The sequence below is a fragment of the Mastomys coucha genome, unplaced genomic scaffold, assembly GCF_008632895.1.
Source record: "Mastomys coucha isolate ucsf_1 unplaced genomic scaffold, UCSF_Mcou_1 pScaffold5, whole genome shotgun sequence".
Taxonomy (NCBI): domain Eukaryota; kingdom Metazoa; phylum Chordata; class Mammalia; order Rodentia; family Muridae; genus Mastomys; species Mastomys coucha.
The window spans coordinates 48,056,634-48,082,557 of NW_022196911.1; the positions used below are offsets into that span (position 1 = coordinate 48,056,634).

The following is a 25,924-nucleotide window of genomic DNA, read 5'->3' on the forward strand; positions in this document are numbered from 1 at the left end:
TATCTATAGCCTGGACTCACTCTCTCTCTCTCCCCCAGCCCCCTCATATCTATAGCCTGGACTCACTCTCTCTCTTAAGCCTTTTGGACCTCCCTTCCATTCTCTCTTGGGAGCCAGTCAGCCTGAATCACTTGCCACAGGTTAGAGCTACCTCAACACAGATTATGAAAAGAAACTGGAGACTTAAGCAGTTTCAGGTTAGGCCACAGACAAGCTTAAACACCTCCATAGTACGCTTGAGTTGAGGTCATAGTAAGTGGTCCACTTAGCAGCCCTAAGACTCATCTTTGGGTCACCAGATGGCATGATTTTGGAGACATTCATCTGTGTAGATTTGGGGACCATAAGGTGTGTGTTTCACGACTCTCTGAAATTCTTAGGATTTTGTGGCTCTGTCACCTCCATCCGAAGAACTGCATCATGTTAGTGAAAATGTATCCAAAAGATAAGCCTGTTGGTTGTAGCATTTATTGTTAATTGAATTTGCTTAGAAATGGCAGCTGAAAGATTGTTAATGTTCACAAATTTACATCAAGTTAAACATCTGCCCCTCTTAAGCTAAACTCCAGCAAAGTCGCTGTGCCCCATGAATTAGATCTGGGGACAAAATACTTCTTGCTCTTTGCACAGCTTAGTGGTTGCACATGGCAACCGAGACTGGGATAACACAGCCACTAGGGTGGGAATGTTGGCGCCAGACGCTTACATGAAATTTCTGCTTTAGTGGTAAAGATCACAGAGCTGTTAAGGCAAAATGTGGCAGTCGGGATACGGAAGCCAGGGCAGTGATTTTGGAGGGAGAGGAGACTGTTTGTGAGGAAACTGAAGGGCAGACATAAGGATAGAGTCCCATCCTGTCTCTCAAGACCCCTCTTGGGGTGCGGCCAGGTGCAGTATGGAGACCCTAAGCTCTAGTTACAGGTCACCCTGCCAGGTTAAAGACAGCTGTATTCCAGTAGGTGTGGCCCCTGTGTGGTTACTGAAGCAATGGTCTCCATACTGCTTGGGAAAAGTGGTCTGTAAGCCCCGGGGCCCCTTTAGCACAGCCCAGCAGATGCTACCGCAGCCCTTCCGTCCCTGTGTCCCTCTGTGTTATTTATGTTCCTCACTGCTGAGACAAAATACCGGACAAGAAGCGACTTAAGGGAGCAGGAGTTTATTTTGGTCACAGTTTGAAGATACAGCCCATCTCAGCAAGAACTTGAACTATATAACCATCTAGTGTCCCCCAGTCAGCTAACCCCAAGCCAGATCCCCAACCCCACACCTCTACCCCACCAGTGAGCCACCTCTCCCACTGATGCCCCATTTCTTAAGGGCTCCACAGTCTCTCAAATGGCGCCAATACCTGGGAGGCTGTGAAGGATGTCTCAGGTTCAGCCTGAACCACCTCCCTTTAGCTCTCTTTACCTCCACTCATGAAAGAAAAGCTACTGCTGTGTGATGCTGGGCGGTCTAAGTCCTGTGTCCTCTCTCCAGGACGGTAATTAAGATCATCTGAGTCCAGGGCTGACCAGTGAGGGACAAGACAGACAAAGGGAACTATCTCCAGCTGGACCCCATCAGGGCTAGGGCCTTCATAGTGACCTTGGGTCCCCCAAAGCCATTGGAACCTCATGATCTGGCTGGGTATAAAGCTCTTCCCAGGCCCACAGTGTCTCTGGGCTACTTTTCTGCTCATTTGCTGTGCAGAGCCCAGGCAAGGGAAGAGGTCTTCCCTAATGTTATTCATAGCTGAGTATGCCCTAAATCTTCCTTAAATGTCTACCCAAGCCACCCTGGATAGAAGAGGAAAGACATTTTCATAGGCTTCCTCTCCCAGGCTCTTTTCAGGGAGCCACCTTGGGCCCAACAGAAGAGCTATCCGTCTATATAAGCTAGTGTCCAAGCTTCCTGTGGCTGGTGACCCTCAACCCACCCCCAGGATAGCCATCCTTGAGTTCATTCTGCAGGGGCAGCAGTGAAGACTTTGGGGTGTTCCCTGGGTGAGGTAAGGCATATAGGCCCTGGCATTCCTAAGAAAGTTTGGTTGTCCATGAACAAAGCCACAAGCCCCACACCCAGGAGTCATTCCCCCTGCATCCACACTGCACTCACAGAGCTGACATGATGGAGGACTGGGCCCACCATCTTCTGATTTCAACCCTTCCCCTACTATTCTGACACCATCCATGCCCCTCTGCCTTTCTTCCCCACAGAGGAGACTGCATAAAGTTAACAGATGTTTAACACCTAGCTTTCACCTGCAATTAGGCTAGCAGAGAACTAGTGGGGGCCCTCTGGTTAGCAGAGGATGTGTGAGCACTGAACGGAAGGCTGTGAAAGGGCCATGATGGAGCAGTGGGGCAGTGGGGAAGGAGCCTGGTTAAATAGAGCAAAGTATGGTAGAGAAAGAAGTGGGAGAGGGCTCACTGAGGGCCTGAGGGAAAATAGCTCCAGTGAGGAGGAGGCAGCATCTCTCTCACACACACATACATATACACACACACACATGTAACATACTCACATGCATACATGCACACACACATACACACTCACACATCACAAACTCACAGGCATATATGCACACACATCACATGCACACACATCACACTTACAAGTATGCATGCACACACACATGCATGCACACTCACACACAGATGCACACACTCACACATATGCTCTCACATACTTACATATGCACACACATATATCATACACACATACACACAGTTCGAATTCACATGAATGCATGCACACATCACACACATACACACACACACACACACACACACATTCCTCACCATGTCCATGCATGCACTCTTAAAACATGGGCTTCTTGTTGACTGTCTGCCTCACCCACTTCTTACCTTGTTGTCCTCCCCTTGACCCTCCGGAGCCCACCCACCCCTCCTACCCCCGGAAATGAAACTTCACCTGCCAGGGAATGAAGACAGTTCCTTTGAGACCCAGTGTGGCAGAGGCCACGTGGCTGACGGAATATTCACAGTTCCTCCCCTGCTTCCCTTTGTCTCGAAGTAGCAAGTATCCCTCTGACGGACACTTAATTCTGAAGGCAACTCCTGCTTCCTCTCCCCTCTGCTCAAAATATTAAATGCGGCTCAGTCTGAGCTCCTGCGATGATCATCTCCCTCGGTGCGGAGGGAGCGAGGCCAGAATGGGAACACTTTAGAATCTTCAAAGAGGGACAATTATTGAGGGAGCCAGATTAATGAGGTGTCATGACAACTTAGCCAGATCTGCAACCGACCTTTCTCATAGAGAACGGGCTTGATAAATGCAGTTCATTACCAAGTTCTGACAGGAAAATAGGGACACACTCAGGGCTCCTCAGTCCGCTGATCAATATTTTATCTACCAAAGAAAGCCTGATCTAGTTCCAGAAGGATCCTGGAACTAACTGGACAGCCTCTGTTGTGTGGGGGACCCTAAGCCCGACAGGAAGTCGGGTGGCTTGAGTACCTTCTGACAGCCAATCAGGTGCTGAGAGGTCCCAGAGCGGAAATGGTCCTGGGTAGAGGAAGGGAGGGGGAAATATCCAAGATGGCTTCCTTATTCCATGGGTCTATATGCATAGGGTTAGTTGTCAGTTATCTCAGAGAGGGGACAGAAATGAATGAGCTGCATCCCTCCTCACTGGGGGCAACCTGCCAGTGTCATTAAAAGGATACCTCAGGCCTGGGTGGCCATATGCACCAGCAAAATCCTGTCATGTTGTTATGTCATGATGCTTTAAGATGTTCAAGGCCCAGGTAGGGCCTCCCCGAACCTTCTGTCAAGCTTAGGTAGTCCTCAGGCTCTCTAGGCAGTTCTCACAAGAGCTGTTGATGTTGGCTACTTTTCTCATTGCTGAGACAAAATTGACTTAAGGACAATGTGGTTTAGGCTCACAGTCTAAAGGTATGCCCATCATGGTAAGGAAGGCACAGGACAGAAGCATGGGGTACCTGTCACATTGTATCCACACTGCAGAGACAGGTGGATGCTGGTACTCAGCTAGCTTTCTCCTTTTTTTTTCTTTTTTTTCCTCTTTTATTTAGGCTCCAGCCAATGGGATGGTGCTACCCCCATTCAGAGTTTAACTCTTTGGAAAGTCCCTCACATACATCCCCAGAAGTATCTCTCCTAAGTGATTCCAAATCATGCCAGTTTGACAATGAAGATGAAGCATCATACAGGTCAAGTTTAGCAGCCAGTGACATTTATGTTCTGAAGTTGCATTGCCCAAGGCTGGCCCAAGAAGCCTTGGCAATGGACTAGAGAGGGGTGGGTAGTAAATACCCAGGCCTCTAAACCTCCAGGAACCTTACCCTGCAAGGAGCCTGTATACTGAAGCCCAGCCTAACACTGGCCCAAATAGGTCACATACCCTCTCTTCCAGGGACCCTAAGCAGTGGCTGGCATAGCCTCTGGTCAACTATGTTGACATCAGATGCAGAGAGTAGATAAATATAGATGATTGATTTTATTTATCTTGTTCCATTTTAATTCTTACTTTTTGAGTATGATCTCTCATTCCATATCCCTTGCTGGCAAGAAACTGTATAACTGGGGCTGGCCTCAAACTTGTGGTGATCCTTCTGCTCCTGACTCCCGGGTACTGTGATTTCCCTCCCCTGTCTTGGTTTTATTTATTCATCTATATGCATACCTGCTTATCTCTTCCATTGGTACATCATCCTTTTATCATGTAGATGTCAGGGGACAACTTTGTGGACTCCTTTCTTTCTTTCCACCTTTTTTGCAGGTCCCAGAGATGGGACTCAGGTTGGCACATGATCAACTACATAGTTTGGAAACAGAGTTTGGAGCCTCGTGTAGACAGGTCTGGCAGATACAATAGTGTGCTGTGCCTTGGTGTGGTTGAGTCACTCCTGACTGTCCCCATGAAATGGGACATTGTGAGGGACACAGTCCCGAGAAACAGCCATGCTGGGTCAAGCCTGCCTCAGGGAAGAGAGCTCACCCTGAGACTGAACTGCAAGGCTGGAACACAGCATGGAATGGTGGCACAGAGCTGTAAGATCCTGTTGAGCCTTAGCTTACCGGAGACTCCCTGAGTGAACCACGTGGAGCCTGATCGATGCAAAACAACAAGAGGGATTTTTATTCCAGTGTACTGGGGCCGTCCCAGACCCTAAGGAAAGGAGGCAACCCTACACAACTTGTTCAGTGAGCTTTTATACAATTTTCAGGGCAGCAGCCATTAGTCACAATGTGATTGGTAGAACAGTATGAGTTTTTAAACTGATTGGTCTTCAGGGAATGAGGTGCCAAGGACTTCCCTTGTCTGAAGGTGGGCAAAGGTCCACCCTGCAGAATGTGTCCCCACCTGCAGGTTGGTTCTCACCCTGTGATCTGAGGAATGTTAATTAGCCTTTCCCTTCCAGAGAGTTCCACTACCTTCCCAAAGTTCCTAGCTTATTTTATTAAGGAAATTCCTGGCCTCCAGGTGTTTTTCGGAGATATCCCTGTTTACTCGGGTCTTACAGAGCCACCAGGAAGGCATGTTTGCAGAAGCGTCAAGAGTGTCCCTAGGAAGAGAGGGTAGACCTACAGATGCTAAAGTGATGGCCGCCATGTGTGTATAAACCCCCATGCCTAGTTGGCTTTCTCTGCTATGTCCTCAGATCTTCCCAACATGTGGGGTTGAGAGCAGGGCTAGAAGAGTTCAGTTGACTCAGGGCAGATTACATAATGATTTGAGTCTAGGCAGACTTCTCCATGCCACTCATTTAAAATATGGCTGTTTGGTGTGTACGACTCTCTGCCTAGTGCTCACAACACCCTGGGTTCGGTCTCCAGCACTGTAGAGGACTGGTGGACAAGTGGGACAAATCCTCAGGAGAGAAAAGGAAGAACAGGAGTTGGGAACCTCAGGTTGCTGCCACCTCAGTTACCGTAGACACCAGCTTCCCAGTATGTAGAGCAGGCACCTGTCCCCAGGCAAACGACAGTGCCTCCAGCTTATGCACGGCCTCCACGTGAATGAACATGTCTGCCAGCGCCTACCACAGCAGATTCCTCCTACTCTTACTCCGTCCCCCCCCCCTTATTTCTGCTCCATTTGCCAGCACCAGACTTGACCCTCTTTGGTAGGAGTGATAGGCTGACGCAGGTAAGACCTCCGTCTTTCCCCAAAACATAGTTTTTTGAGAGAGAAAAAGAATCCAGCCGTCAGACACATTCTTCCAGGTATATTGGCTTTGCCATGAGACCAGGGCATAGAGGCCATGCTCGTCATCCACAGCCACGAAGATCTAAAAATGGGGCACATCAGCTTCTGGGCCCTAGGAGCTCTCCGAAATGGATCACCTGCCAGGCAAGAGAGGGGTGTGAGCAGGTTGGGAGAGGGGATGGGAGCGAGCCCCACTGCCAGAGCATGGCGACTCCCAGGGAGCAAATAGATTTGATTATATTGAACACGGCAATTGATTTTTTTTTCTTCTAAATAAACACACAAAGGAAATAGTAATGGGCATTTGTTTCTGACAAGAATCAATTGACCCCAAATTGGAAGAAAATCTAGAAACACAAACAAGTGCGGGGAAAGGTATCTGAGCCTCTCCAATGAGAGAGGGGGGAAGGCAGGAGAGAAAAACAGCTTTTCACGTGGATCCCTGCTCTCCTGTGGAACCCTGCTCTCCCCATCGTGGTTCCAACAACTGAGAGTGGTTGAGTAGTTATCAATCACTGAGCCTTGGCTCAGAGTAAAGATATGTGCAACCATGTTAATTAACCCTCATAACATCCCCCTGTGGGATGCACTGTTATCCCATTTCTCAGATGAAATCACTGAGGCCCGTGTAACCTCTCCCAGGTTATACAACCTGGAAGCAGCAGAGCTGGGACTCACAAAGCCAGGGGTCCCCAAACTCAAGCCTGTTCACTATCCAGCTGGCCCTGAGAGGTTAACCTGGCACCTTCAACTGGGGTTAGAATTCTAGGGAAGAGGCCCTAACCCCAGACAGTCCAGACCTAGCACCCCTTGATCTTCCCTGTAGAATAGAGGATTGGGAAGCCCACACCAGCATCCTCCAGTCTCAACAAGGGAAGGCTCAGGAAGGGTTTGGTGTCCCCAGGCTGGATGGGGAGGCAGAGCTGGAGGAGCACTGCTCTGTGACATCCTGATAGCCCCCTATTTACTGGCTGTGCTCCGTATGGTGGCCCCGTCACCAGCAAGATAAACCATGTCATGTCACAGTGCATCACAGGCCTCATTTGCCAAAGAACCATGCAATGTCGATGTGTTCATCGAGCACAGCCGTGATAAAAGGCCTAAGACTAATGGGCTGTGTGCTCGCTTTAATCTCCTAAAGCCTTCTTTTGTTTCTTGGTCATGGACTTGTGTACACATGTTTGTTTTCAAGTAACCCAGCTCTGGGAGCATACCTAATTACCTTAAGCAGGGATTATTAGCCCTGTTAACTAAAACTCCCTAATCTATGGGGCCAAGGATTCAAAAGCAGCCTTTAAAATGGGATTAAGACAAAAAGCGGACTGTGACAGAATAGAATTGGGGCTGGCTTCCCTCGCACTGTGGGACAACAGCTGCAAATGCCACTGGAAGAATTTTCCTAACTCCCTCTGGTTCATATATTATTGGTATATAATATCTGGCTTAAATATCAGTAGGCTGGGTAAAGGGGGCAGATGGACACGTGAGCAGCTCTCCCCACCCCCATGACGGTGGCACTGTTTACTGCACACTGGAAATGTCCCAACAATTGTTTGTGACTGAGACAGATGTATGGACTGATGAGAGGAACACTCCTTCAAGCCCCCAGGGTGCACCTGACATAACAACCGTCTTCTCTTTCCAGGAGATGTGTGCACTATGGCTGGCTATGCCCGTCTCAAAAATGTCCTTCTGGCACTCCAGAGCCGCAGACAGCCATTCCCACAAGGAACCCCCAGGCAAAGCCTTGCCTCCCAGAAGCGCCTCTTGGTAGAGTCACTGTTTAAGGACTTGGATACCGATGGCAATGGGTGCCTCGGCAGCTTGGAGCTGGCTCAGGTGAGTATGGCATTCAGCTGGAGCTGTGGAGGGATCCTGTATGCACGCGTAGTGAAGGAACAGTTGTTTGTGACTGTCTCTGTCACCAAGTTGCCAAGGGGCCCCTCTCCCCCACCCTTCCTAGGAGTCACAGCTTGTCAGCACCTCTGAGAATGTCTTACATGCAGAATTCTGTCTCCCTGCCACCTGCCACCTCAGCCCAGGTTTACAAACCAGTTTTGATGCTTCCTCGGCTTACAGGTAAAACCTCCCTCAAAGGGGCCGCCCACTGGTGTTTTCCTTAGGAAACTAGTCTTTGGCGCGTTGCGCCTGTCATTTTCTACAGAAGAAATGACAAAGGGGAACAGTATTTGCAGCAGTGAGCATCTTTGACACTCCAGTGTGGGGTCCCCAAGGCCTCTGCCCAGTGACAGTGCTCCTCTCTCTGCCATCCAAATGTCAACGACCCAACCCTCTGACTGTTCTGCTTGTGGGCAGCCCTGTGTCCAGCTAGCAAAGGCACTAGTCTAAGAATGCCCAGGCTGGATAAATACAGCCTTTCCTGTAGGACAGCAGCCAAGAATACAGTGTTCAAAGCTAATCGGGAGCTAGTGAATCTCTGGAGGCTCCTTACTCCTGGGCCTCCACTTCTCAGCTGTGAACCTCATCACCGCAGGGTCATCATGGGAATTAATGGTAGTAAAACATATAAGACATGTGACATGTTAAACATTATACTAGGCACACAGGATGTTCTCAGTGGGCATCAATGGGCAGCAACAACATTACCACCAACACCACCACCATCATCATCACCCCTCCCCCATCCTTCAGAGTCCTGTCCTGTAAGGTCAGGACTGCTACTGCCCCACTTCACAGATGTTCTAGGTGAGGAATCTGTGTCTCTAGGGAATCAAGTAACCAGTGACTCTTTTTCCACTCACCACACAAACCCAAACATCCTGAGACCTGCTGTCCACAGATGGCACGGTGTCAGAGGGCCAGCATCTCTACTCTGTCAGTATATTCATCCCTCGTCTCTAGCTAAGACCCCAAAGGGCATGGCTAGGAGCCTTCATTTGACAAGAATGTCTCTGAGAAAGCACAGAGGCCTTGCTAATTATGATTACCTGCAGGAACACAGCCCATCTGTTATTCCTCATAGCGTGGGCTGAGCAGGAAACACAGGGAAAGCGACGTCGGCCTGCCCTGGGCAAGGGCAGCTGTGAGCACCTGGTACCCAAACCCAAGTGGCTCCCAACAGATCTTCTTGGGTTTGTTGCTCTAACCTGGCAGAGTCATGGCCAGAGGCACCTGAAGCCATTAACAAGCATGGTAATTGGACTACGATTCCCTCTTTAAAATTTAATATATTTAAAGTCTGTCTCATAAATCCGCCAAGCAGAACCCAGCTAATGTGGGCCTTGCCTTGACACTGAGTCAGAGGCGCCGGAGGGAAGAACTCATTGGTCCTATGAAAAGTTAATCAATTTCCAATGTAGAAATAGACAAAGGGAAATTTCCATCTTTGGAAGATTGATCTGAGGCGTCATGGTTGATCTTCTTATCGAACATCCTCTCCTCTGGGTGAAGGGTCATTTTTTTAACATTATCACATTAAATTGCCTTTAATATAGCAGACCAAGCTGGAAATGTTAAACAAAGGAAAAACTGTCTCTTCTTCCACACACACCCCCGAAATAAAATAAACTCATTTCCTCTCTCTTGATTTTCTCTGTCGCATCTCCCTTGAGGCTCTGTGTCTTTGTTAACCCATCACCACATAGGAATCCACAGGAGTCCACCAATAGTTCCTAAATCAGGACCCTGACTGAGGGGTGACATCGGTGGCCCTGGAAGAATATGAAAGGCAGAGGAGGCTCAGGTTTTTACCGTGGTGCACACATAAAATGCCTCCACAGGCTCATGTGTCCGAACGCATGCTCCCAGCTAGCGGTAGTATTTGGGAAGATTGTCAGATCTTTAGGAGATGGAGTCTTGGTGGAGGAAGTAGGCCACTGGGGGAGGGTTAGGCTGAGCCCATCTCCCATTCAGACATCCAGCATCCTACTCTGCCACCTGATAGCTCTGTCACCATTCCCTCTCTGCCACTGCCATGTCTTCCATGACTCAATGGCACTCTGTCATCCAGAACTGTAAAAACCCCCTTCTCCCTTTAAGTTGCTTTTGCTGGGGTCTTTTATCACAGCCACAGAAACGTGAGACAGATCTGGCCAGCAGCTGCTCTCCAGCCATGTGCTGTGGAGAGTGAACTCTCTAACAGTGGTGAGGGTTGGTGTGTGGTTGAGGGGAGTGGATACAGAGATGGGGTGTGGTTTGTTCTTTTTCTCATCACTGTGATTTACACCTCTCAAGAAGCCAATTAAGAGAGAAGGGCTTATTTCTGGCTCACAGTTTGAGGGGATACAGTCTATCGTGCTGAGGAAATGTGGTCACGCGAGCACGAAGCTGCTGGTCACCCCGAGTCATCCGGTTAGAAAGCAGAGACAGATGAGTGCCGGTGTTTGGCAGGTTTTGCAGTTCTGAAGTTTCTTTCTCCCTATTATTCAGTCTGAGTATGCAGCCCTTGTTTAGGGCGTGTCGCCTCTCCTCAGTTAAAGCTCTCTGGTATCTTTTCCAACTCCCACCAAGTTGACATTGGAAATTAAGCATCGCAAAGAGTTGACCTGAGCTCCCACCCCAATTCAGCAGTTAGCTGGCTTCCTATGACCAGGCCCCTCTAATCTGTTTCTCCCCTAACACCACAAGTGACAGACAAGTAGCCTCAGAGAGTCTTCCTCACTTAGATGGTCTGGGTCTGTCTGGTAGTCAGGGAGACCACAGACCTGATGCCAGGCCCTTCCTTCCCTCTCTGCACCTCTGTTTCCTTATCTATAAAACAAGGGATTCAAATTAGACAAGACCAGAGTACTTCCCAGTGCCTCGAGGCTTAGGACTGCCCTGAGCGGGGCATTGAGAGAAGGAAGAAGGGCCAGGCATATAGATACACAAAAAGGCTGAGGTTGGCTGGGTAATTCACTCTCATGGAGATACACCAGGGGCAGCCTAGAAACCCAGCTTATTTTGTACTGAGAAGGCAAGTCTGTTCTATCTGGCTGAACCAGGAGGCGAGTTTTGCTAATAGGGACGGGGGTTTCTGTAGGGGAGCAGTTCAGGCTGCAGCCATCTAGGAAAAGGAGACTGTGTCTATATTATCCGCACACACTGTCAACATCTGCACACAGACCCAGGGGAGGCTTTGCTGTATTCCTGAGCCTAACCTAGGAAAGGCTCTACCATTCCCTTGGGTCTGAGGTATTAGGGGCCTTGATGTGGTAGTGCCTGTGTCAACAGAACACATTCACTTGGCCTCCTCTGCTCCCGCACCCTGAATCCCCACTAGATCTGGGGCCTTTCCCAGCCACATCCATGATGCTGAGCTCACTGGGGACTCTGGCTTTGTCTCCTCTCATCTCACAGTATGTGCTAAAGGAGCAGGACATGGATGGTTCACTGAACGGATGCTCACCAGGAGACCTCCTGCGATTTGATGACTATAATAGCGATGGCTCCTTGACCCTTGGAGAGTTCTACACAGCCTTCCGTAAGTGAGACCTCTGCATAGAGCTGTGGGCATGGGAGCTAAGTTCCTCCGGTATCCGTCCTGTGCTGTGGTGGTGATGTGGCATCAGGAGCCTGGACAGTGGGTACTTGGGATATGTGAGCCTGGCCTCAGCTGTCTTCCAGGTGGATTTGGCTTAAATGTGAAAGACACTGAAACTGTTCTGTACAAGCCTGGGTTATAAGAAAAGGGCAAAACAAGATGTATGGGAAGGAGAGGACTCATCAGTTCTCTGCCTTTTGCATAAAGGTGTTCCTCATTGATGACAGGATTTGGGGCTGTAACAATAGCAGAACTATAACAATCCTCTGACTGTACTGGTGTGACTTTTCCTGGAGAGATATGAGGAAATGTTTATCTACCTCAGATTTGGCATCAGTGACAGATCACAAAAATGACTCCATCCAAAGTTCAGCTTAGCGAACCAAGGAGTTGTTGGAATTACTTAAAGGAGCCTGGACGACTCCAAGGTGGCAGCACCGCTGAGAAGCCCACAGATCAAGGCAGTAATTCACCTTTAGGACTTGAAGGCAGGTGGGCTTGTCAGAGAGTCTCCTCTGTCCTGCAATTTCTGTTGCTTATATAACTTGGGCGTGGTGGAGTGTTTTGTGAATCTCATGAGTTTCAGGAGCTTCCTGGCCTTGTTTTATTTACTTCCTGAGTCAGAAGCCTCCCTCCTTCCTCCAGGAAGGATGTTTCAATGCAGGGGAAAGTACAGCAGTGGACATGGGGGCAGCCCAGACTTCACTGGGCAGCCCAGCTTGGAGGGAAACTAGAAAGATTCCAGAGGCATGGCCAGGCAGAAGCTGAGACCAGTCACTACCCAAGTACTTCTGCTGGGGTTGGATAGGGGCTCTCAACCCACCCTAATGAGCGATTCTCAGGAAAACATTCATTAATTTACATGTTGTTGTAGCCTCTAGATACTTGCTTAAAGAGGCCCAGCCTTGGTCAGAACTATTTCATAGGGTTAGAGAAAGGAAAAGTGCTCAACACAAGTTCTCAACACAAATGAGATTGATTTGCCCCCTAGGAATAGAGGGCAGGGATAAGGGACAAAGACAGGAGATAAAGGGGGGAGGGAGAAGGGAGAAGAAGGAGGCGTATTTGTCCTGGTGGACAAAGGACAGCCTCTGGATAGAGAAGAGACAGATGTGGCCCATGGGTGGTTTATAAAGGTAAAGAGGGAACCCCATGTTAGGATGAGGTGTTTAATTTTGATTGGACATGTTAATTAGTTGAGCCAAAGGGAACTTTTGATTGCTGGACTTCCATACTTTGATGGTTGGACCTTTGTGGTCAGCATCAGGAGGAGGAAGTGACCAGATAAAAGAATCGGCCTTATGAGTAGCTTTAGGAATGTAATCTAATAGTTTTTAGTAAGGCAGAGGGACTAGGGGAGAAGGGCCAGAGTCAAGAGTCATGTCCACCACACTGGAGCTGGCCAGAGTCCCTTCATTTAGGCAATGTCGTAATCTTGTGACCATCTTAGGGAGGTCTTTTTATCCTCACCCCCAAAGGAGATTTTTACAGAAGCCAAAGTGCGCAGGTTTCTAGTTAAGACGGTTTGGTCTTCAGCAAACAGGACTTGCTGTCTAAGTGGATATTGGAGGTGGTCACTTCTCAAGGGAGAGGAGCAGATGCACATAGCTTTCAGGAAGCATAAGCAATGGGCAGGTTTACAGTAGCTCAGTCAGCCCTGTGGTCTCAGGTGAAAGACCCCTTCTTCCTTCCCTGCAACTTCGCATTTCTTATGTCAGCTTGATGATCATAATGTTAATGCTTGCTAATTCCCTTTGCTTTTTCCACTCCTGTGAAAACGGGGGGGGGGGGGTTCTGAGTGGCTTCTCCTTGAGGTTCCCCTGTGTGTGCCACACTTGGAGATGACCTGCTTAGAGATTCTATCAAGCTAACTCTAGGAGGGCTTGTTGATGGGAGCACTAACCTCAGTGAGGGGAAGCCATCTAGTGGGCTGGGCCCACACTAAAGAGCAGAAGAGCACTTGTCCTAAATGGAAGAAACCCCTGTATATTCAAGGTTCCTTGGGTCTGCTCAGAGCAGGTAGTGTGATACACTTGTGGGTGTGACCTGCAACCTCCCAGCACCTGATGTTCAGTCTTGGGGAGGCAGTGTAAGCTCCTGAAGATACCTCGGCCACACCCTCAGCCACAGAATTTTGGATCCTTCCTTCTAACACTCATCTGGAATTCCATCCCTCCAGAAGGCATCCCTGAAGAATAGCAACACTCTTTGAGCTCTGGTTATTCCCAAGAGGCAGGTCTTTTGTCCTGATGGCGAAGTGACACTTGTGGCTAATAGAAGACATACTTGAAGGACATGAAAGAGAAAAGCAAATGATTTTCTCAGTAGGAATTGCCCATACGCCTGGTGTGGGGAAAAAAAAGGCTTTCCAGTTCACAGCATCTTTAGTATCCAGGGTTACATCCAACCGTCATTGCAAGGCTTTGATTGATGTACCACGACCTTGTTTGGTCTCTTGCACCCTCATCGGTGACAACTAGGAAAACAAAACAAAACAAAACAAAACAAAACAAAAAAACCACATCTGCAGATACTGGTTCACCATAAAGCATGAATGACTTGTAGGCTCATCCTGTTGCTAGAAGTACCTGTTTGGAACAGCAAGAGTCTATCCCCCAAAATAATTCTTGAAATTTAAAAATGTTTAGGGAGCTGACTATTAAACAGTCAGGGACTTGTAAACACACAGTTGAGTGGTCAGTGGCTTTAAATCCACACCCCAGATATCTATATATAGCTCATAAAGGGTACCCAAAATGGGGAAAGTTATTATTGTTGTTGTTATCATTATTATCATTATTATTATTATTATTCAGTGAGACACATGCTAAGTGTAGACCTGACCATCACTAGAGAAACCTTCCCTGTTGACCCCAGTGCTTGGCTCATCATCAGTCTCTCCGTCCACTTCCCTTGATAACACTGGTCCCTCAGAACTTGGATGGACAAGGGACCCAGCATCAGAAGGGCTCAGACTTGTTCTCCAATTTGTTCTCCAGCCAGATTTGTTCTCCAGCTCTGGAAGTGGCCCGTTTTCCAGGAACAGACATGATGCCTTCCAGGAAAGCTACCGAAACTTCAACTCCCTGGCAAAGGGTCTAGATCACTTTGTGGCATGCCTGTGGTATGCAAGGAGGAAGTTTCTAGATTAGGTTAGTTAAGCTGGGAAGACCCATCCTAGTTGTGGACAAAACCATCCCATGGGTTGGGGGTCCTAGACTGCTTTGAAAAGGGAAGGCAAGCTGGGCACTAGAGTTCATCTCTCTCTGCTTCCTGACTGTGGGTTTAATATAACCAGCTGCCTCTTAGTCCTACTGCTGCGACCTCTGCGTCATGATGACCGTGATCCCCTCAAACTGTGAGCTTGTTGCTTGTCACAGCAATAATTAATTAATTAATTGGCTAACAATGTCACACCCTTGATCCTGGGAATGGATCTGGAGCCAACCTGCAAGCTCTTGGCTTTGCTCCTGAGGAAATGCAAGCATCCCTCCCACCCATGAAGACAGACAGGTAGTTTCCTTAATGAAGGTTGATATAAACATGAGTCACCAAAGGGAAAGAGCACACTCAGCTCCAACCATAGGTTTCAGGCAGGATACCCTAATGCCTGCTTCTCCCATTCCTGGATTACTATTTGAAAAGCTTTATAATCATCATTCTTGAAGCAAATTAGATTCTGCAGTCGCCTTGGACTTGTTTTGAACCAGGCAGCCAAACCATTCATCACAGCCCAACCCAAATAATAGATATGCAATAAAATGTAAACTTGCAGCCATTGAGGAAGCCACAAAATGAGTTAACCCAGCTATAAAGGCCTGACATGCTGCGGCTCTGAGCACCCAGGGATCGATAGCTTTTCAAAGTTATAGGAACTACTAATTCCCAGAGCTGTAGTGATGGATGTATGGCTGGGTGAGTTTTAAATGAGTAATTAAAATGAGACATCCAGGTGGTGCTGATTCCCTAGAAAGCAGGGGGCACTCAAGAAATCTCACTGAAGGCCAGCCAGATCTTACATATCTCAGCAACATTTTGGATTTAATTTTAGCAGCTGGAGTTGATAGGCTGGGAGAAGCTGAGTGTTTAGAGTTTCATTTTCTAGCTTCTGTTTTGTGAGTTTTGTTCCTGGGCTTCAGGAAGGGTAGAGGCTACAGCGAGACTCCAGCCCCACAGCCTTCTGAAGCCAACTCAGAAGCTCTCCTGAGGAGGATAAGGCTGGGCTGGGAGTGGTGATGCACACCTTTAATCCCAGCACTTGGGAGGCAAAAGCAGGCAGATCTCTGAGCTCCAGACCATCCAGGGCTACATACCCTGTTTCAATCAATCAATCAATCAATCAATCAATCAGATGATGGGTCTGGGTGTTTGGCCTGCAGAAATGACATGTATTGATAAGTTTGGGGTGGGGATAGAAAGGGAGGCGTCTAAAGCTTACCTTCCAGTGCATCTGTTTTGGCCCTTCACCGAGCTGGTTTGCCCCACACAGCCTGTTAGAGGCTATGGCACGGGGTTCCACAACCACCGGCTGCCCTGCTAACTGAGTTGATTCATAGTGAGGTTGCATCTCACTCCTGGCTTTAGGAAGTAGGTGATTGCCACACTCTGGGAAAAGGGCACAGGAGGTATGTTAGCCATAACAACCAGGTGGCTGTCTTTCTGTGTGTCTCTCTCTGTGCGTCTGTCCCTGTTTCTTTCTCTGTCTCTGTGTATCTGTGTCTCTGTGTGTCTATCTCTGTCTCTGTCTCTCTGTCTGTCTCTGTCTCTGTCTCTCTCTCTGTGAGTGAGTGTGTGTGTGTGTGTGTGTGTGTGTGTGTACACAAGTATGTGTATGCATGAAGATGTGTGAAAGCCAGAGAACAACCTCAGATATAGTTTCTTGGGCACTGTCCTCCTCTGTTTTTAAAAGAGCCTCTCACTGGCTTGGAATTCATCCAGCAGTCAAGGCTGGCTGGTCAACAAGCCCAGGAATCTGCCCATCTCTGCCTTCCCTGTACTGGAGCGGGATTACAATCATGTGCCACCAGGAGCTTTAAAGGTTGCGGGGAGGGGTCTAAGATCAAACTTGGGTCCTCATGCTTACAAAGCATGCCTCTACCAACTGAACCCTCTCCTCCTCCCCTGCATCCATCTCTTTCTGACCATCAGACTGTGAGCTAGGACTCCCATCCCATACAGTGACAGGCATGAAAGATGAAGGTGGCCTCCCTGTCTCACTCCATCTATCAACTAAACATTGTTTTCAGGTTGCTTTTGACATCCCAGATCAAAGTCAGGTCTAGGAACTAATGGCACAGTGTCCTCTCTGCATGTGTCCTACACCTTCCTTCACTCCTCCCCCCCACAGCCACCTGTCCCTGCTGTGGCAGAGACCCAGGCTCCAGGGCTACCGGAAAGCAGGATGCAAGCTGGTCCTGACTGTTCATCACAGTCAATTAACAAAAGTAGCTCACCTAAAAAAGAGCTTCTCAATTCTGCATGTTTTTACACTTTTCTGGATGTTCAAGTTGGGATCATGGGGGAAAAAACAGGTTGCTTAAATGAGGACTTTTTTTTCTCCTCTCTTTAAATTCATTATCAGTTTCTCCTAGTTTTTTCGAAAGATACTTGTCCGCTTAATTAATCCTCTGAGGGCAAGCCCAGCAAATCATGGATTGGGGGCAGGTTCTGAGCAGCCACATGTGCTTCACATGGGAACATTCCAGGTCACTGGGGACCCCAGGGTGCTGACAGGGTGGGAATCAGACCGAGGCCTCCCTCTGGCACTTGGGGGCTTCAGGCATACAGAAAAGGAAAAGAGAGTGTTGATCTCCTCACTGCCCGGCTCTTGTAACCAAGCAACTCTGAATCCAACGGACCATGAAGTTGCACATGTTTTTCTACCATCTTTCCTACAAAGTGGAAGGAAGGCAGAATCCAGCTGTGCACATCTTATTCCCCTGGAACCAATAATGGCTACCACCATCCTAGGCGTCCATAACACCCTCCTTGGACCCCTCATCAACAAGGTCAGGTGAAATAAGACAGCCACGAACATCCAACCAGCTCTCTCCGGCTGGATATCCACAGAGGGTAAGCTTGACTGCGATTGTAAGTGGATCTCGCTTCATCCTTGGCATTTAGCCCTAGGTTTTGAGCAGTGAGACCGTGTTAGAGGATGGGTTCAGAGCCAGCACACCACCCTCAGGGTCTGTGTATGGTCAGTATCACTGTAGTTGGCAATGGGCTTTTACAGGCAGAGAGACACCTAGTGTTTATAACATGAGCCAGCACTGTGCTCTGTGTCCACTTTCTCAAGTAAAGAAACAAACTCAGTGAAGTTTACGTATCCAACCTAAGCTCACACAGCCAGCAAGTAGCAGAACTGGGATGGCCCATATACACATGATTCTAGAACCTTCTTGTGTCTTTAAACATTCTTGACATTCCCCTCTGCATTCTCCAAGGATAAGTGTGCTATTCCCCAACATTTCAAGGTTATCCCAATAGACTCCTCCCCCAAGGGCCAAGCCCCGCACCCCACTATCCGGGAGCCCAGAGGCTATCCTGGGCTTGTCTCTGCTTCTCTTCCTCCTTTCCTCCTTTTTCTCCTCCTCTGTTCACCTTGATGTCTCAGAACCACACTGCCTCTTTCTCATCTCAGTGGTTCACTTCTAAGGACTGTACCTGCATTGTGAGGCCCAACATTTCACGCCATTGTCTGGAGCTCAGTCCTTCCTTTTTCAAAGATCCCAGCTGGAAGCTCTCAATGGTCTCAGTGCAGAGCAACTGAATAGTAGAAAATGAACTAATTACAGGTTGTTATTGAAAATCCATTGTACACAAATTGCAAAAAAACTCATTAAAATATGATGCTTTGGTGTTTTTTTAGAACCTTACTCTTGGAGGGAGAGGCAGGGGTTGGGTGACTGGACACTTCAACCATCATTCTCCTGGAGCTGCAGAGCCACCTCATGTTCATGGGGTCACAAAGCCCAGCCTGACTTTGTATATCATAGAGAAACTAACAATTCTGCGCGGCGCTCTCTGGATATTCGTAAATACTTTAAAGTGGCTGCAGAGGAGGCAAAAGATTTGGTTACAGAGATATAAATGAGAACAATTGAAATGTCAGCCTTTTACAGGATAGCGCCGTATTGCCATCATGAATCTCACTGTTTCTGCAAGGCTTTTGTCAGAACCTGAATGCACAATTCAGCACCGAAGGTCATACTTCTGATTCTCAAGCTTGCTCCCCTTAAATGGTAGTGTTGGAGAGGCTTGGAATGTGCAACCCGGAGCTATCCAAAGCCTATATCTCAGTGAGGATCCTTGTATGCCCAAGGTCGCCTCCAAGGCTCCAAGAAAAAGCTCAGAGGTAAAATTTATAACACAGAGTGAACCCCCCAGCGGCCTGCTTGACTCCTTGGGCCCCTATGTGGGTGTGGCTGGCAGAGAGTGTGAGGCACCTGGTGATGACCAGATGCTCTGAAGTGTGAGGAAACATACCTGAAAGGCAATTGTGGTTTGGATGTGGAATGTCCCCCACAGGCTCATGCAGCAACACTTTGTCTCACCCTGTGGTGCACTGTTTTGGGAAACTGAAGAAACTTTCAGAAGTGGGATCTAGATGGAAGAAGTGGACTGCTTGGAGTGGGAGTAGTCTTAAGTTTTATGACCCTAGCTCGACTTCCTGTCCTGTCTTCCTGACCCACTCAGAGTAAGTAGCCTTACATACTCCTGTTGCTGTGCTGTCCCTGCCTGGATGAGCCACACCATCAAACATAAGCCCAAGTCGTTGCTTCTCTTGTCACGTGTTGAGCCACAGCAATGAGAAAGTAATGGATAAAAAAGTGGGCCTCCGGTGGTGGCGCATGCCTTTAATCCCAGCACTTGGGAGGCAGAGGCAGGCGGATTTCTGAGTTCAAGGCCAGCCTGGTCTATGGAGTGAGTTCCAGGACAGCCAGGGCTACACAGAGAAACCCTGTCTCGAAAAACCAAAAAAAAAGTGGGCCTCCCACGGATGGACACTTGACACGTAGCCATGAGTCCACAGTCTTGGTCTTCCTTTCTTCCCCTACCACATCCTTTCAGATTGCAATCTCTTTCAAGACCCTACAGCTACTACTATGAGGCTCAGTCTGTGGTCTGCAGAATGCATGTGTCCTAAGGTTGTGGGGGGGGGGGGCAGTGGTCAGAGGAAGACATGACAGGATACAGTGACTAAGTGAACATCTTATGGGTCATACTCAATTGACCCCAATAGCATGGTTACCCCTTGTAAGAGCAGGCTGAAGGAACTAAGGGACCAAGAAGCTCTGAGTAGAGAGAGGCATCCGATGCCTATGCTGCTACTTAAACACCAGGTAAGGGGAGATTTAAAACTCCAGACAGCCAGAGGCTACCTCACCTTAAAATTCCCCACACATCAGCCCTTTCTTATCATGGCTCTCATAGGGCACCCCTCTGGCTTCTGGCTACCCCAGGACTTAATCTGTACTTGGAGCCTCCCTCTGGGCACATAAGTTGAGACAGGCAGGATGGTGGGTGGTTGGAATATTGACAGAGACCAAAGGACTAAAACATATCCTCAGAGATGGCATTGGAGGGGACAAGACACAGAATAGTTGGACAAAGGGAAAGAAGGGAGAGAGTGTTATTGTCCTGAGTACTTTTCACAGTTGGAAAGGAAAGCCGCTGAGCTGGGGGAGAAACCTGAAGCTTTTCATGTGGTAGACATTCAGCCTGGTAGCAGCAGGGACTCTTTTAAAAGATTGGAGGCCATATTGGAAAGTAAATATCTATGTGAATATATAAGAAAATGGCCAGAATGATATGACCGTTTCCAAAGATAATAGTCGAGGTGTTAACCTGCTCCTCACGCAGTATTAGCTGTATTAGTTGTCCACCATGGTCCATGGGGTTGTCTAGGAGATGGAAAGCTGGCCTGGAAAAGAGGTCTTATCCCCTGTATGTAATCTAAGTTACCTCTCAGCCCAGCCGACTTTCTGTCATGTCCCCACTCGTTCTGTGCTGCCCTCATAGGACTCTTTTAGAAACTGGCCTGAGTTGTCTGTATGACTGGGCACCTGACCAGTCCCGACACATGTCTCCCTTGAAGCTCCCTGAGGAAGCTCAAGGCCAAGAAGCTGGCAATGCACTCTGCAGTGACATGCATAGACATCTAATTTCTGGGTGTGCAGGACCTATAAGGTCAAAGGTCATGGTCACTATAACAGTTGGTCTTTCTGGCTATTTGTACTCTTGTGGATACAGGACCACAGCAAATGGTCAGATAAATAAGCCAATGAGAGATGCTCTCTAGTGATGGAGGAGCAGGTGTTCTGAAGGGTTACTCAGATGTGAAGGGAGGCATACCTACCAACTAAGCATCATATACTCTGATTCCAGCCTACCCAGATATAAACAGGAAAAGCTCTAGTCTTCTCTGCCCCGAATCCCTCATGAGTCCCACCTAGAATGAGGACAGCTAGCCAGTCTGACTGCTACCACCAAGAGAACGATAGTACTCTTTAGCTCAGAATACTAAGTAATGGCTTTCTGTTCCAAGCTACAGCTCAATCTTGGCTTCTTAGCCACAGGCCTGCTGGTTTTGCCTCCTCTTCCTGATAAGGAGCTGCCCCCAGGAAGGTGTGGAACAGCTGGCATGTGGAGCCTTGGAGAGCAGTCTCAGATGGCATGAGCATTTTGTCTTCAGAAAGGGTTTTAGGTGGAACAACTGCTCATGAGTTGTTGGGAGATTGCCTGCAGCCAGGGATGAAGCCAAGTTACCAGGGCTCCATTCCCAGCCCAAGTAGGTAAATGAGTAGGGTGCCTGAAATGTACTGAGCCCCCCACTGTACCCTATCTGCGTGGCATATCTGGGTTCACCGTCTTCCAGAACACTTTGGAGACTTCCCAGGTAGAACTCCCTTCACTCAGCTACTGCTGACTCTCCAGAGCCACCATAGGCCACACACAGGCCCCCAGAAACCAAGGAGGCTGGAAGCTACAGAGATCCACCCAAAGCTAGGTCACTGATTCCAGATCTGTCCACAACACGGCCTGCAATGAAGACTTGGGGGAGCTTCACACCTGCTTGAGCCAGGACCCTCTAGGGTCTTCACTTTCTACCCTACATAAGTACACAGCAAACATGCTCTATCCATATACTGATGCAGAGGATAGGACCTGACCATCACCTGCACGCTGAATCCTGAAGCAGATACCTCACCTGTCACCTGCATCTCCCTCAGACCACACCACAAAAGTAACTGTTACTGGTTGTGGGATGGGCAATTACTACACAAAGCTTCCTGGTTAATGGGGAAAGGGTAGGCTTCTGGCTCCATAGGGAAGCTGTAGCCCCAAAGACCAGAATTGTTCAGAAATGTCTCCCACTCTCCTTTGAGTAACAAGGCCTCTGTAGGATGTCTTCCTCTGAAATCCAAGTGGCTTCTCAGCTCCTCAAAACAAACATACTTCCAGAGACGATGTTGGTCCTACTTATCTATAGACTTGGCCCTAACCTTCAGAGGACACTTCTATGAGATGGCACTGAAAACACACTGGTATCCAGCAATAGGTTCAAGAAGTAAGAACTTAGAGACAAAGGTTACACCCCGGCCTTTGTGTGTGTTCAGAACACCTATCACTCAGCATCTCTCACTGATATCTTCATAGCAGCTGACAATGTAGGAACTCTCGAGAAGCTGAGCCCTGGCCTGGAGGCAGCTGCCATAAGCCATACTCGGGACAACATTGCTCATACTCAGGACATGGTAGACATTTAAGGGTTGAGTTGGCCCATGGCTGGCTCAGACAGAATGAATGAGAGCGGATCAGCTGAGCAAGAACTAGAGGTCGTATAACTCAACATCGAGAAAGCTTCTGGCACTAGCCAAGAGCCCTGCCAGCCTCTGGTCCCTGCAGTCACTGAATAACCAGATGGGCCTGGAGTAGGCATGTTCCATCCCTGTGGGAGTTCAGAATCCCTGTGTCACATCATCCAGCACCAGGATGCAGAAAATATGCAAGGCAAAGCCATGGCATGTTCCTGCCCCATCCCCTCAAGGAGCCATGAGTCCTAAGAATACTGACATGTGATTGGCAGGCAGTGAGTGACCCGAACTTCCTCAGGAAGCTTGGAATTCTGGGTTTGGAAAAGAAGAGAACTATAGAATGTCTTCCAGGGAGGTTGGGAGTTAGGAAAGTGTAATGGTCACACCTAGAGGGGGCCTTGGACTCAGTGGCAGCCCTGTACTATTAGTGAGGGTTCTCTAAAGGAACAGTACTGATAGGATGAAGCACACACACATACACACACATACACACATACACACATGCACACACATACACACACATACATGTGCACACACACATGCACGCACACACATACATGCACACACATACACACACACATACATGCATACACACACATATACACACACATGTACACACACACATGCACACATACACACACACACACACACACACACACACACACACATAGACATATGGGTTTTATTAAAGTGGCTTTTGGGCTTGGTCCAGGCAGTCCAGCAATGGTTGTCTACCAATGAAAAGAGCAAGATTTGGGTAGTCCACAGGCTAGGCATCCCAGCAATCCCATTCTGGTACTGAAACCCCAGAAGCCCCCTGGAAAACTGCTGATCATCAGTCTATGTTGGAATCCTGAAGAAGAATGTTCTAACATCGGCAAGAGGATGGGCGAAGCGGCTTGTGAGAGTGAGTCAAGCAGGACAGAAGCAAAAGTGCCCTTCTTCCATGTCTGTATGAGGGCTGCCATCAGAAGTTAAGACCCAGATTTAGATCATAATGCAATAAAAGTTTAAAAAAAAAAAAAAAAGACCCAGATTTAGGGTAGGTCTTCTCACCTCAAATGACCTAATCAAGAAAATCCCTCACAGGCAAGCTCAGCGACTTGGGTTTTAGTTGATTCCAGATGTAGTCAAGTTGGCAACCAAGATTAGCCATCACAAACTCCATGCCTCCAACCTACATACATGTCTACTGTGGGGGCTACCTGTTGGATTGCATCATGCAGAGGCCAAGTCCAGTCCGCCCATCCTGGGTCCTCCCATCCCCCCTCCCTTGCTTCTAACCAAGGGTTGATGGGATGCATCTTCCAAGACATGAGGGTGCAGTGGGAGGTATTCAAAGGCCCCGTAGAGCATCCTCTCAGGGAGAGCAGCTCCTACTGGCACGGGAGCAGTTAGCATCTGCTGCTACCTTGAGAAGGGAGCCAGTGTGCCTCTACTAGAAATGCTGTAACCATAAAAGATTGGCCTGAGCAGGACCCCTGGGTCCCCCAAGTCAACTCTCTATCCTACAGAAGCTGGTTGTTCACTTCAGAGTATTCAGGACCAGACTCCACAACCTCCCCTCCCTCACCTGCCTTCCAGCCATGGCTTGGGGAGGATTTGAAAAGAAGTCCATGTGAAGGGGAAGCAGAGATGGTGTAGGCCCAGGGAGAGCTCAGAGCAGCTGTGTAGCTGTTGATTAATAGCTGTGGGCCATGGCAGCTTTGAGAGGGAAGGAGGGCCTCTCAGTTAAATGGGACTAGCAGGGGGCATGAGGAACGTGTGGCCATGTAGGCCCCTTGTGAGCTTCTGTGCTGTGTCTGCATACCTTTGAAGTCAGAAGAGCTGATTGATCTTGCCCAGAATGAAGCGCAGAGACCCAGCCCAAGCCCGTGATCCCTTGCTCCCAGACCACAGGCTCTCTGTAAGCAGCTGTGGCCAGGCCTCCAGGCAGATGAAATATTAAAGAGCCTTGGAGTCTAGGAAGTTTCATTCTAAATGGGTTGTGTCGGACTGGACCAACTGAACTAAAGAACATCTCAGAAGGCCATGGGCCCTTGCTAACTGTAATGTTTGCAAGAAAAAATGGCTTCCTGATGCTCAGTGTGCAGGAAACAGCACCTACCATTAAAGAACAGTATGACATTACAATGGCTACAGCCCAAGCCTCAACAGCCCCAATTGGTACATGGGATTGGTCCCCTGGATGCTAGTGCCTGCTCCTAATCCTCAGGAGAGTATGCTGGTGCCAAAACATCTTCCAGTATGAGTGGCTGGATAAGCACCTGTCACTAGTATCTGCAGGACAGTAAATGTCCAGAGTGAACTAACACCCACTCAGCACCATGGCTTCGTGTAACTTCACTACAAAAATCTTCACACGATCTTTAAAGTCCTAGAACCAGAAGGTAGGCTGGTGAGCTGCTTCCTGTGTGATTGCAGCATAAGGGAGTCCTGTTAAGGTTTGAACACTTGATCACCAGCTGGTGGCACTGTTTGAGGAGGTTGTAGAACTTGAAGGAAGTGAAGCCTGGATAGGAGACAAGCTTTGAAGGTTATGGCCCAGCCTTCTAGCCCCACTCTGGATGTTTCTTGATCATCCAGAGCTAGCAGCCACATGTTCCCACAGCCACCAGTTGCTTCCACCAACTTCCCTTCCCCACTATGGTGAACTCCATCCCTTCAAGACTGTGAGCGGGAAGAGACCTCTGCTCCCTGAAGTTGTTTTCTGTCCAGTGTTTTGTCACAGCCATGAGAAAAGTAAATAACACATACCCTGGTGACATTTGCTGTCGTGTAGCCCTGTGTGCCAAAAATCGGCTCCAGGCAAGCTCTGGGCTTAGCCCCAAGGAGTAGTGAAATGGTAAGCCCGTGCCTGTCCCTCTATCTACAAATTACCTACTGAGGGACATGGTCCAGGACCCAAAGTGGGGAAGCCAACCCAGAATGGACATCTGCCATGTGCTCAGGGCACTGTGCCAATTCGCAGTGCAGAGACATCGCAACTCAGAAGCCGAGTGCCGCAGCGGGTTCACAGCATGCAGCAGAGCTGGCTTCAGAAGCCACATCATTAATTTCAGGTAATAACCCGGCATTAATAGCTGATGCTAAACCCGTCTAGGTGAATTCATTAATCCTTACAACAATCTATGAGGGAGGAGCTATCGTTACTCCTCTGCACAGATGAAACCCAGAGGCCCCATGTATTTAATAACTTGCCCACTTTGCCAGACCTAGAAGGCTACAGGACAGGGCTTGAATCCAGGAACCTGGCTTCAAAGCCCAACCTCTTGCCCACTCCGCTCTGACTCTCAAGGTCCTCCAACAGCTTTGGTCACCAGCATGGGTTTCACAAGGGCCCTTTTGGCACTTCAGACTTGGCAGCTGTTGTCTTTGCAAGTACCTGTGGCTTGGGAAGGGGATCTATCCCAAAAGATAGACTGTTGATCCCAATTCTACCCA

The 25,924-nt window shown here is 48.6% G+C and overlaps 1 protein-coding gene across 2 annotated transcripts in view; it reads left to right on the plus strand.

Moving 5' to 3' along the window:
- Fstl4 (follistatin like 4) overlaps positions 1–25,924 on the plus strand; it is a 446,213-nt gene that overhangs the window by 315,273 nt on the left and 105,016 nt on the right. For both annotated transcript variants that reach the window (XM_031352066.1, XM_031352068.1), the window contains exons 5-6: positions 7,824–8,017; positions 11,477–11,600. In XM_031352066.1, the coding sequence (XP_031207926.1) occupies positions 7,824–8,017; positions 11,477–11,600 (318 nt within the window). The remainder of the gene's footprint in view (positions 1–7,823; positions 8,018–11,476; positions 11,601–25,924) is intronic.